At 36.4% G+C, this 13,622-nt stretch overlaps 2 protein-coding genes across 3 annotated transcripts in view; one reads left to right on the forward strand and one right to left on the reverse strand.

Annotated features, from left to right (window-relative positions):
• snai1b (snail family zinc finger 1b) overlaps window positions 1-13,622 on the reverse strand; it is a 478,512-nt gene that overhangs the window by 70,153 nt on the left and 394,737 nt on the right. The gene's annotated exons all lie outside the window — the stretch shown is intronic.
• Window positions 1-13,622, forward strand: part of cpeb2 (cytoplasmic polyadenylation element binding protein 2) — a 36,712-nt gene that overhangs the window by 1,989 nt on the left and 21,101 nt on the right. For both annotated transcript variants that reach the window (XM_051096301.1, XM_051096300.1), the window contains exon 2: window positions 5,738-6,007. In XM_051096301.1, the coding sequence (XP_050952258.1) occupies window positions 5,738-6,007 (270 nt within the window). The remainder of the gene's footprint in view (window positions 1-5,737; window positions 6,008-13,622) is intronic.

The following is a 13,622-nucleotide window of genomic DNA, read 5'->3' on the forward strand; positions in this document are numbered from 1 at the left end:
AGCTCTAGTGAGCACGAAAGATGTTTAAAAAAAAAGATTTTTAAAAATCATACTAACACCAGTATGTAGTATCGTACGTTCTAGTGTGAAACATTGCGAACGGCAGTTATAATCTCATAATTTTGGTGCCTTTTAATGCAATTTGGTGCTGTGTCATAACTTGTGGTGGTACAGTCAAATAGTGAGTCAAAAAAAGAGACGTCACACTGGAAATGCAAGGTCAGGTCGAGTTCAGTGCATTGTGGGATGCAGTATTCTGAACTGGTTTCATGCTGCACAATTTTGTGCAAATGTAGCTGCTTATCTGCGTTTACCAAGATTTCCACACAGCCATTTCTTTTAAACGTGGAAATATAATTCAAGGGCTTCACGTGACATTCCAGGGATGTCTTGACCTCTAGAGCATTCAGTGAAATCTCCTATTGAGAGCTTAGAGGCCGGAGATGTCAACACCCTGCTAAACTGCAGCAGTTTTAGAAAAAGCTGTTATTACTGTAATCTGCCGTTTGCGCAAGCATTTCACTAATATGGCATGGTGGCCATTTTGGTAAATGTTAGTGTTCCTTTGCGTTTTAGAATTTCTTTAATATTATATTTGCATATTTAAAAATGTATAACAGTGTTTGTTGCATCTACATTAGTGAAACATAAATATTTTTTTTTCATTATATCAATATTGTGCATTTGCAGTCTGAATTGAACTTGGTGTAAAGTGATGTGCTGAACTACAAATACAGAAATGGCTGCACGCAACAGCAAACACAATACACTCTTAAAAATAAAGGCTCTTTATTGGCATTGGCGGTTCCATGAAGAACCTTGAACATCCATGGAACCTTCAAATGCAGAAAAGGTTCTTTAAATTTTGAAAAGGTTCTTTTAAGAACTGTTCACTGAAAGGTTCTTTGGAGAACCAAAAATGGTTCATCTATGGCATCACTGCAAGAACACACTCTTGGAACCTTTATTTTTAAGAGTGTATAGTCAGATTAACAAATAAATAACTTATGAGCCATTTTTTTTCAATATATTGTTCAAAAAGACTCTCAAATGCACAAGGTACTGATTTGAATCAGTCTAACATCTGTTTCCCACAGCAAACGCACATAAGTGCTCTAGATGCATTATGAGTGATATGCATTGTGCAAAACCCAGTGTATTTGATGCTGCGTCGCTGCAGATGCAATATCTTGCGATCTGGAGGTGGTGAAGTATCGTAGGCCTCGGTGTCTGTGTGCGTCTGGTCTTGTGGGGGTGGGGTAGAGGCGGAGGGGGAGACAGTCACATGATTTTAGGAGTGGCCCTACATGTCACAGTGATATTCGTACATGTGAAGTCATGCTGGTGTAACAGCTGTTAAGAGTGAATGTCTGTTAGCATGATATTAGGGCTAAGCTGGAGACACCCTTCATTCAGGACTCCAGAATTTGTGAATTTGTGTGCTAGGTGTGAGAGGTATGACCAAGATCTTATATCACACCATGAGTAATTTTATGCCATGGAAAGTGTCTGTTAATCGTTGTGGTAAGAATTTTTATTTTTTGTTTAGCAAGAGTGCATTAAATTGATCAAACATAACAGTAAAGACATGTTACAAAAGAACTGTCTGTTGATTAAAGAATCTTGAAAAAGCATTCACAAAAAATACAAAGCAGCACAACTGTTTTCAACAATGATAATAATCAGAAATGTTTCTTGAGCAGCAAATCAGCATATTAGAATGATTTCTGAAGGAGTAATGGTTATGAAAATTCAGTTTCACATCATAGGAATAAATTACATTTTAAAATATATTTAAATAGACAACACTTATTTGAAATTGTAATAATATTTCTGTTTTTGTTGTATATTTAATTAAATAAATACAGCCTTTGGAATAAATTAGAACCATCAATGGTTCAGTGAAGAATCTTGAACATCCATGGAACATTTCAAATGCAGAAAAGGTTCTTTATAGTCGAAAAAGGTTCTTTAGATTTTTTAAAATGTTCTTCAAAATGGTACTGAAAGGTTCTTCTATGGCATCACTGCAAAAACACCATTTTGGAACCTTTATTAAGAGCGTAAGTGTTTTCAAAGACATGAAAAATCCTCAAACTTGAACAGTAGTGTATACATCACGAAATAATTATTTTTGCTGTAGATTAAAGACAGCTAATGATTTTTGTATTAAATACCAGTGTGGTAATACATTTTTTTACTAATAATTAAATACTTAAAAATTAAAGTTACTTAATCTTATTTCATTGTTTTTGCTTTTTTAAGTGGAACTTGATGACATAGCTGGTGAATGACAAATCTTGCATTAGTACAAAAACACCTTCAAAATATGTAATGCTTGGGTTAAAAATCCTAAATGTTTAAACAACTATAAATGCATATGAATAGAAATCAATGGTGTCGTCTGAAAGCTGAGAAATGCTGGCCGGATACGAATGTAGGAAGGCAACAAGATACATCTGAAACTAATACCTGTACTACGTCCTATCTACTAAGATGCCTTTTTGAAGGCAGCATAGATATATCCTTCACTGCCACTGAGCTGAAGAATAAAATGGCATCTGAAAGTTGCATTTGACAGTCATTATGGTAATTAAACATATTCTGATTATCAGCAAAGCTTCTTCTGTTTGGAACTCTCTGAGCTCTGTGTCTTTCTTATGTTTAAATATTGCAACTACTTCTCTACTGGTTGATACATGTCTTCCGTTGCATGGCATATACATCAAACCACCAGGCCTACTATGTGGTTTACTTCTTGCCGCATAGTACTCTACACCATCTTTCCAATGTCTAGACGCCATTGAGGGTAATTATCTCTCACTATCCCTTAAACACTCAACCAGATTGTATGTGCACACAGTCTCACACCCACACACACACACACACACACACACACTCAGGCCATTACCCAATTACACACAAAGACATTACGGAGATGGGTGGGACACTTATTTGGGGAGAGTTGTGCACACAATGCAGTGACAACACATGCTGATAATGAAAATGTGTTTGTCTGTTTGGTATGTACGCTTTGTACATTCGTGTGTTTTTGGCTTATAAAGAGAGCGTGTGTTGTTGCCACTGTGTTCACGAGATGTGCAGTGTTAGATGTAAAGCTTTAAATCTTCTTACTTGTACAGCAAGGCAAAGCCTGGCCATGTTCAGAGTAACACACACACACACACACTCGCATATGGGCGATTACGCTCATTCAGATTCCCACACACAGGTTATATTTGTGGGTTTTAGTTTCTGTTAGCATTGAGGTCATCTGTTCTGTACTCCTACTAGCTGATGAAATTAACATTTAACACATGAGCAATAAAAATGTGTACTCTCTTGTTTTGGAAAACAGAACAAAAGTAGGGGAGAGTGGGGTAAGATGATACATTTTTTACTGTTTTTTGGTCCTCAAGATAAAGGAGAATGAGACAGAAAGTATCCAACATTTGTTTCCTATTTAAATTATCAGAATGTATCTATGATAAAGGGTTCTAAAGATATGGCTACTTATAAAAAAAAACTGTTCTTGTGGCTCAATTTGCCCCAGGTTATGGTTAAATTGACCTAAGTCAGTGGTCAGGATGCACCATTTGGGTGAAAACTGACCATCTGACTGAATCTGATTCAAACCCATGTGAAATTTATATAAGAGGTAAGATAATTTATCTCTTTTATAGGGGTGGGAATCTTTCGGTACCTCACAAAATTTATATTCAAATCGATTCATTGGGTCATGATTTGGTAAAAATCCGAGTCAATTTTTCATACATTTTTTGTGCACACTGGACATCAAACGCACCAGTATTTTAATACAAAAACACAGTCTATATTATGGGTAGTCCTGACTCAAGAATCAGTGTTTCCTATTAACTATTAACTCCCTAATAAATCTAAAACACTTTAAAATTCCTATTAGGGATGTGTCCGAATGCGATCACACGGTGTTCAGAAAACAAATTGACATGTAACGTTACTACGAAACCCCTAAATACGATATGGGCGGGACATTGAAACCGCTTTTGAATATGCATTTGTTTTACTTTCAAGTTCGAGATTCGCAATCACATGGAGCAACAGTAGGCCTACTTACCACATATTTTACGAGATAAGACGTTGTCAGTGGTGCTCAGGATCTAGAATTCATTCATCATTCACCATCGTCCTGTTAGTCAGCTCTCCTTACTCTGTTTATGTGGTAAGTGGAATATATATTACATAGGCTAATGTAACAGGCTACCCATGTCCCTTTAGTGGCTCCGTAGAACACGCTGTTCTTTTTCCATCCCTTTCCGAACAATTCCCATAATAACAAAAGATCAATAATTAATATAATAATTTTCCAAACAGTGGGGCAGAAAATTTTCTGAAAATCAGGCAGGATGTATTTGTTTTTCCTCCTCCATTACTGTTGCTGTTTTGTTCTGACAACATCATGCGATTATTATTATTATTATTATTATTATTATTATTATTATGTTAACTAAAAAATTGATTTTTGAAGTTTGTGAATCGATGCGAATCACTAGAAGACTGAATCGCGATTCTAATGTGAATCGATTTTTTTTTCACCACCCCTGCTCTTGTAAAACAAAATAATCAAATTTCATTTTAGTCATATTTCTTTTCCAGTCAAAAGAAGTTTGATTTTCAATCGTTAATTGTTGAGATTAAACAATGTGTTGAACACTAATGATTTATCCTCCCAATAACAGACTAAACAGCAGGGTTGCCAGGTTTTCACAACATAACCTGCCCAAATGGTACTCTAAACTGTCCCAAAACTAGCCCAATGGTGTTTTGGTGGGGGTTCCCCTGTAAAAATTGCATTCTAAAGTGTAAAATGCGCATTTTTGGTGGGATTCCCCTGGTAAAATTCAAATTCCAGGGGATAAATATCACATTATTGGGGTCGCTTAAACCTACAGACATGAAAAACAATCCGCGGCAAGAGTGTTAATGCAGCCCAATTCTGTGGGAAAATTGCAGACTTGACAACACTGCTAAACAGAGAGTTTGTTGAGTAAAATTAAATAAAAACTGAATTAGAATGAAGAAATAAATGTCACTGAAACTAATAAATGATTTAGTCAAACAGTTCTTGGCATCGTAGCTTTTCTGCAATGTCAAACTGGCCATTAGTGACTACATGTAGAAATATATATTTGATTATAATGTGATGAAAAGCATCTTCTGGTTCTCAGAGAAGGATTTGGTGCACTTGTACACTGTCCCTATCAAATAAACTACAAATAATGTCTCTATATACGCTAAACTAAACCAGTGCGTAACATCCCATTAAAATACCAGTTTATACTACTTTCAGTGCCTTATAGTGGGGAGTTAAAGTGCTGGCTCAACTTACCCCACAGCATTCGGCTCACTTTGCCCCATAGCTGGCATTTTGGAAACAACTAGCTAGTTTACCAATTCAGGCTAAATGATTTGCATGGTTTTATAGGTTGCTAAATCACCTATATGCATCATAAATATTTTTTTTGTTTTGATGCAACAGCCATTACAACTGTTATGCTTTGACAAATGTAACATTTTTTATAGAAATTTGGCAAGCATTTTGGTAGGCAGGAGCTGAGCTTGCGTGACTAAAAATAGATGGCCGAGTGCGTTCCCAAGATGGCCGTCGAGTGAACCTGCTTCAGTTGAACTTTAAATCTAGCGTTTGCATTCAATTACATGTGTTTTGCACCCAACTAATCTATCTGTCTGTCTGTAGCCCATGATGAAGCAGTCACCGTGGGGCAGCCATCAGGGCAGCGGCTGGACCTCCGGAGGGGTGTCCTGGGGCAGAGACCACCGGCGCGGGGGCGGCATGGGTGTGCCCGGCTCGGTCAACCAGATCTCTCCCATGAAGAAACCCTTCTCCAGTAACGTCATCGCTCCGCCGAAGTTTCCCCGCTCCGCCGGCTCTCTGGGACCTAAATCCTGGATCGAAGAAAATATGTTCCGTACCGACAACAACAGCAACACGCTGCTGCCGCTGCAGGTATGTACGTGTGCTGTGGATGTGCTTTCAGATACTCGGGCAGGGATAGGCCGCCCATGCGGCAGGGTGCATGCTATTACTTAATTGTTGGTCAGTATGCATATGCATCAGATGTTTTGTGTGTGTACACCTTGTACGCCCTGTGCATTGTTGTTGATCAAGAGGACGTTCAGGACCTTTTACAGGATCGGAAGACAATGATGACTCACAGTGAGGTCATTGAGGGTTTTGGTGGTTTCATCCTGAAAGAACCTGTCCTCTCCCTTCATTATTGTTTGGCTCGGGCAGTTTCTCACAGGCTGAACTCGATTCTGGACAAAATAAGCCATCCGGTAGAGCTCTGCTATCGTCTCTGTTTGTTTAGTCTAGACTTGGAGAAATTAGCCAGTCTAGTGTCAGTGTGCTTTTTGGCAAAATCAATTCAATCTGTTTCATTTCCTGTTAGCTGTTAGATACGCCACATGAGACTATGAAATGCACATTAATCTCAAATACTCTCAGATGCAATCACATGCTCGTATGGCCATCGGGTTTTGTGCTTTTTGATTTTCTCATATCTCCTTGCACTGGGATGGGAAGGTATACACTGTAAAAAATAAAAAATACAATTTGTTGAGTCAGCTTAAAATAATTTGTTACCCTGCTGCCTTAAAATTTTAAGTTCAGTCAACTAAAATAAGTTTAGTCAACTTGAAATGTTAAGTTGTACTAAGTAACAACAATTTAACAGATGGGTAAGTAACTCAGCTGCCTTAAAATTTTAAGTCGATTCAACTCAAATATCTAAGTTGTCACATTTCATGTTGAATAAACTTTTTTTGAGTTGACTGAACTCAAAATTTTAAGGCAGCCAGGTAACAAATTATTTTAAGTTGACTCAACAAATTGTTTTTTACAGTGTAGATTTGCTCTGAAATAGATAATAAAATGATCTTAATAATCATATAAGATTTGAATACTTAAATGCTTTTTTAAAGGTGTTTTTTGGTTGTGGGACAGCAGTTTGCACCATTTCTATAGTATGGCCTATATATAGGATGAACCATAATTTCATTTGGACTACTGTAGCAATTAAAAAAAAAATACTACAGTTTTTTGCAAGAAGTTTAATGTAAGATTTGAAATACAATAAAACTCTAGATTCATGTTTTTACATGTACATTTCCGTATGTGTTGAGTGATGACGCCAACGAATCAGTCAGTTCTTGATTATTTGAAACAACGTTTTTGCAACTAAAATTTCAGTTAAAACAGCCAAGATGCAAGATCGCAAACATATTGTAAATTTTCAGTATATAGTCCAGCCGTACTTAATACTTCAGAAATGTTAGATCATTAAAGCCTGAAAGTTTCTCACTTCCAAGCTGAAAGTGAGAGACTGTGAGGGTGTGAAAGGTGAGAGTAACAAATTGTTGTCATGTTGTTCCATTGTTTTGTAGATGGAATGAAACAGCAAGTTATTTACATGTGAATCACTGAAGTGTACGAGGAAACTCCCGGCTCTGGCACCTGTAGCAGGGTGTTCATCCTCTCACTTCAGCTCTGAACCTATGTTAGTATCAGCATGGTACTGGTACTTTTGCTATTGTTACTCTCTACTGTCAGCTAATCTTATTTAGACACTGTGTGCTAATGGCTGTAGATCCCCATATGTGTGCTTGGATTAAACCAGTTTTGTTTTGGCATATTTAAAGTGCCTTTCTGTCGTCAAAAGCTGCGGTTGGTAATATTGTTATGGTCTAACGACTCGTGTACAAAATGACTCATTCATTCATTGTTCGTCTGTACTTCATTTCGTACTCAGATCGGTGTTTGGCACGTCACAGCTAATTCCTTTAATGCCAAGCCTAACAGAACTGAAATGAGGAACCTGAGAGGAGTGCGGTCTGGCCTTCATCACTTTCTTTTCTCCTCTGTCAGGAAACAGGTCCGACTCTAATAGTATCTACGGTATTGTTCATTTCCATAAACAGGGTGCCGTTTAGAATTCCTCACATTCCACGGCCTCTCCTCTCTCCTCCTGTCCTCTCCTTCCTTCTCTGCCTTTGCACTGCGTTCCAGAGATCAAATGCGTCATGTTCTGAAAAGAGAAACAAAAAATGGACAGAAATACACTGTTGTTACAAAGAGTTCATTTGATTTAACAAGATATGGTTTGAACTTTTAAATTGGAATGTAAAAGACAGAATTGTAGTTTGAATCAAGACATGGTCAGATCCAAGTCCACAAAAATATGGAAAGTCCATGACCGTATTTTTATTGTCTTGGTATTATAAGTACCTCATGTGGTCGCAGTCTTGAACCCGACTTGAACGCGCTGGATTATACTTAAGTAAAGTTCAAGTATATTTTTAAGTATACTTTATGTATTAAGTATACAAATATCAGTGTACTGCACTGTAAAAAACAATTTGTTGAGTCAACTTAAAATAATTTGTTACCTGGCTGCCTTAAAATTTTAAATTCAGTCAACTCAAAAAAAGTTTATTCAACTTGAAATGTTAAAATATACTAAGTGACAACTTAGATATTTGAGTTGAATCAACTTAAAATTTTAAGGCAGCTGGGTTACTTACCCATCTGTTAAGTTTAGCAAACACAAATATCTAAGTTGTTACTTAGTACAACTTAACATTTCAAGTTGACTAAACTTATTTTAGCTGACTGAACTTAAAATTTTAAGGCAGCAGGGTAACTAATTATTTTAAGCTGACTCAACAAATTGTGTTTTTTACTTTTTACAGTGTAGTAGTATACTTGTAAGTGTACTATTTCAATACTCCTTGGGACTAAATTTGCCCACTTTCTAGTATATAAATGTATACTTTTAAGTATAACAGTAGGGTTAGTTTGTACTGCAACTATACTAAAAGTAAACTTATAGGTATACTGATAGTTTACTAATTAAATACTTGTAGTAGCATTTTTAGTACACTTTTAAGTATAGCCTCAGTAAACTACTAGTTTAGTAGTTTTATACTGCAAGTATATTCGTAAGTTTTCTCTAAGTGAACTTTACATTGTACTTTAAGTATACTATTATGTCCCTATCTAGGTATTAATTTGTATATAGTTTGTTATATGAATATCTGAACATACAAATAATCAAAAGAAAGAACAGGGTATCTGCTTGTAAACAAAAACGTTTTATTTTATCTTCATGCATTCTTTTTTTTTTTTAGAAGTTTCATTAATAAAAAATAAAGAAATGAACATTTTGAACAAAAAGCTGAAAAAAAGACTATTGGATTCAGAATGATATAATTAAAATGTAGATGGAGTTGATCAGCGCCCTAAAGCTTTACAGTCATTATTACCTCTTCATTGGTTGACAATTTATTCCATAATGTTACACAGTTTTGATGCTAGGAGCACAAGTATAGCTCAAATATATTTTGACCTTTTCTAAGTATGTCAAGTACACTTAAATGTCATTTAAGTATATTTCTGAGAAGTACAAAAAAGGAGACTAAAAGTATACTTTTCTATTTTTAGTTTAAAAGAAGTATACTAATAGCACACTTGAATAAACTTCTGTTTCATAAGGGACAACACTGGTTAATGAAAAACTCTTCAAAATGGAGGCAGGAGAAAGGGAAAAAGAGCTTATAGAGAGGTGGTTATATAAATATTTTTCATAAACATTTCAAATTTGGTATTGAATAATAGCATAAACCCCAAACTCTCGGATCATGAGTCTTCAGGCCTCGTGTTCTTCGCTGGAGAACTGAGCTGCTTTTCAGACACTATTTCTGGCAATGTTGCTAAAACTATATTTAGCATCTCGCAGCCTCGCGCTGTCTGTAAGCTCTGCTCTGAGGGCCCGTGAATAGGACTGGATGCTGAAAGCGGCACAGGGATGATATAAGCGCTTGCTTTTTAAAAGCTGCTCTACCTGTGGGAGGCAGATGGCCGTGACAGGGCCTTTTGGAAGCAGCTGCGTGTGACGCGGTCAACACTTGCTCCCCGCGTGCTTTTCAAACCGTGTCCATCATAAGTACACCTTTATCTTTCAGCAAAGCTAGCTGTAGCACATATTAAACTACAGCCTAACCTATAGACCTTATGTAGCTCTGCCCCTTTTCAGCGCTGCGCTCACTGCCTTCTGTCTTCGTTTTGTTTCGAAGATTACGATGCTCATGATAACTTTGGATAACTCTGCAATAAGTAAATCCACTTCACTAGCTAGCTATTCTTCAACAGTGATGCTATAGATCTACTGCAAAAACAGAAGTTCAAAGACTAATTAATTCATATCCATGTTAAATCCTGGCCACATTGTATTAACTCATTCCCTTATTTTAATGTCATTAAATCATGGTCATGTTAAAGGGGTCATGAACTGCCTGAATGTTATCAAGATTTTTACATCAAAAAAGCAGCAGAGCACTCTGTTTGAATAGGCGTCGCGGACTGCAGACTCAGAAGTAAACACCCACTGCTATGATTGGCTAACAGCATACATTCATTTCTCAGATGGACGCTGTTGTGATTTAGTTTTGAAAAACACATAAATAACTCAGTACATATCAAACGATCACTGTCGTATCTGATATTAGCAGCACAGTGTCGACTTTTAGTTTCAGTATTTTTGAAAACCCCACGCTGAATTGTGTTGCTCCGGTTAATTATGTAACCTTAGTTTCCTGAGATAAAGAAAAGAGCGCTGCGTCATTGACGCTATCGGTAAACAAATCCACAGTAAAATGAAGTCTGGAACTTCATTAAAAATAAAGTTCATCCCCTCTTCCCTAACGTTGGGATCCAGAGGAAGGCAATGCAAAAACCATCTTTATCGATTGGTTTCTGCATAGACCTGCGTGTTCGTCTCTGGTAAACATTATGCACAAATCGGTGGGCGGGGCTAAACGGGCAGCGGTGTTAGCGGAGGTGACGCTTATCTACCTATTACATCATAGAGTAGAACATTCCAGAAGCTGTCGTTTTGGCAGACTACCTTTAATATAAGCTGTTTTTAGACTAACAACAAAGTTTTGAGTTCTGAAACTTACAGGATGTTTTTATAGTGCAGTGACCTCTTTTTTAAAAGCTGCACAATTAATCGTATTTTAATCTTGATAACGATATCCACCTTTCTCGATTAATTAAAAATAATTGTCACGATATTGGCTGGCTCTTTGTTTATCCTGAGAATGTGTTTTTAATTTGGCATTTGCGTTATCTTGCATTGCTAACAAGTCTTCGCTAGCGTGCGTACTTGTGGTTACCAGATGTGAAGAGATTTAAAGGAGACTTGTTAGAACTTGTTAGCACTTCCAGAACAACAATTTACAGATAATGTACTCACCTCCTTGTCATCCAAGATGTTCATGTCTTTGTTTCTTCAGTCGTAAAGAAATTATGTTTTTTGAGGAAAACATTTCAGCATTTTTCTCCATATAATGGACTGATATGGTGCTCCGAGTTCGAACGTCCAAAATGCAGCTTAAATGCGGCTTCAAACGATCACAAATGTGTTTTTTTTGTTACGGGTGTTTGATCTTCTTTGCATGTTCACTTTGCAAAGACTGTGTCGGTACTTTTCGGATGATTTTGAAATGATTTTTGAAGTTGAGGGAGAAAATACGATTGGAGTTTTTCGACATACCCTAACTGTCCTGAGCCAGAATACACAGAGTTCAGGGAGAAAAAAGCAAGACGAGCGTTTGAGATTAAAAAGTATTTAAATTGTATTAAAAAAAAAAAAGAAAATAACCGATCGTTCGATTTGGGATCATTTGAAGCCGCATTTAAACTGTCTTTTGGAAGTTCAAACTTAGGTCACCATATCAGTCCATTATACGGAGAAAAATGCTGAAATGTTCTCCTCAAAAAACATAATTTCTTTACGACTGAAGAAAGAAAGACATGAACATCTTGGATGACAAGGGGGTGAGTACATTATCTGTGAATCTTTGTTTTGGAAGTGGACTTCTCCTTTAAGTCCCCAAAACAGAGCTTTTCTCGTTTAAGGATACACTTTATGGCCGGTGTTTTACTTAATCTGTGCAGTCTGGCAACCCTGTGCACACGCTGACTGATGGTGGGACAAGCGCTGATGATATGAAAACGTGTGATGGAGTTTGTGACACTTTAAGATCGCTATCTCTCTACAGTGATATTCTGCCTACATGAAGGTGTCACAATGTGTGTTTTTTTCACAAGCCATTTGTGCTGCTTGTGTAACCAAATCTGCCATGATCAAACTTTCACTAATAGATCCATTGTTTAAGGAATAAATGTGCAGTGGAGAAAATATACATAAATTGGAATTATGTTGTTGAAAACGGCATGGCAGTCAGTGTGTATTAACGATCTTTGAGCAAATTTACTGTGCGATCTGAGTCTTATTTGCGAACAAATTGTCACTTAGAAAATCTAATGTAAATACAGATTTCAAAATGATTGTGCAGCCCTATCTTATTTGTTAAAATATCAAGGGAATTTTGGTTTCTCAGTTCATGACTCTTTTAAATTGACTAGTGACTAGTGACTAGCATCATGTCTTTAAGGGATAGTTCATCCAAAAATGTAAATTCTGTTATTAATTACTCACCCTCATGTCATTCCAAACCCATAAAACCTGAATTGTTGAAGTCATTATTTTTGTTTTCTTTGCACACAAAAAATCCTTACGGATTTGGAACAACATGAGGGAGAGTAATTAATGACAGTATTTTCATTTTTGGGTGAACTAAAAAGGTCCCAAAAGGGGGTTTTTGTAGCAATGCCATCAAAGAACCATTTTTAAAAAACTGTTTTTCCAATATAAAGAATCTTTAGTGCAATAGAAAGATTCCATGGATATTAAAGGTTCTCTGTGCGTTTTTAATGTAATTTCGATAGTTTTGATATTCATATTACATTTTTTGGAATAATATGGCAGTATGGCATTTAGAACATATAACACATCCATTTTCTCACCAAACACCAAAGTGCACGTCTTCAGAATGAATCATTTTAACAAGGTGTTTTCATGCGTGGTTGGTCTCAACACAAGAGTGTTTTATATATATATATATATATATGTTTTCCATTAGAATACATGTAAAGTTGGACTGTAGTGGGTGATGATGGGAAGTGATGGGCAGCTGTAATCTGGTATGATTAGAGCAGCTGCTGTTGGTTAATGTGTGTCTATGTGTTTCCTGGAGATTCTAAATGATGGATCACATAATAAAACACTTCATACTGCACCATAATCTACATAAACTACAAACTAGAGGTTATAAAGAACAGAAATGTACACCATTCTGACTATCATAGTATCATCAACTATATTAAAGACAGCTGTGTTTGCAAAGCATGTAACTCTGTATTGTATAGGTAAATAATGAGGCACAGAACTTGATTTTATCGCTCAGGATTTGATTGGAGAACAGGGTGTAGAGATATGATGTTAGTTGTTAATATAATTTTTCCCATCCCACATGATCTTGATTACATTGTACTGTAAAGAAAAGAAGAAAGGAAGGTTGTTACATGTTGCTGAAGGCGAATAAATACATTTTGTAGACTAATGTACGCTGCAAGACCTTAAATAGTGATTTTAGTGTCTGTAAATCTAAAAATGCCATATTTTAAAAACACAATAAGTAGATTTTTTAAAGTATTT

This window comes from Labeo rohita, chromosome 23 (assembly GCF_022985175.1).
Source record: "Labeo rohita strain BAU-BD-2019 chromosome 23, IGBB_LRoh.1.0, whole genome shotgun sequence".
NCBI classification, from domain to species: Eukaryota; Metazoa; Chordata; class Actinopteri; order Cypriniformes; family Cyprinidae; genus Labeo; species Labeo rohita.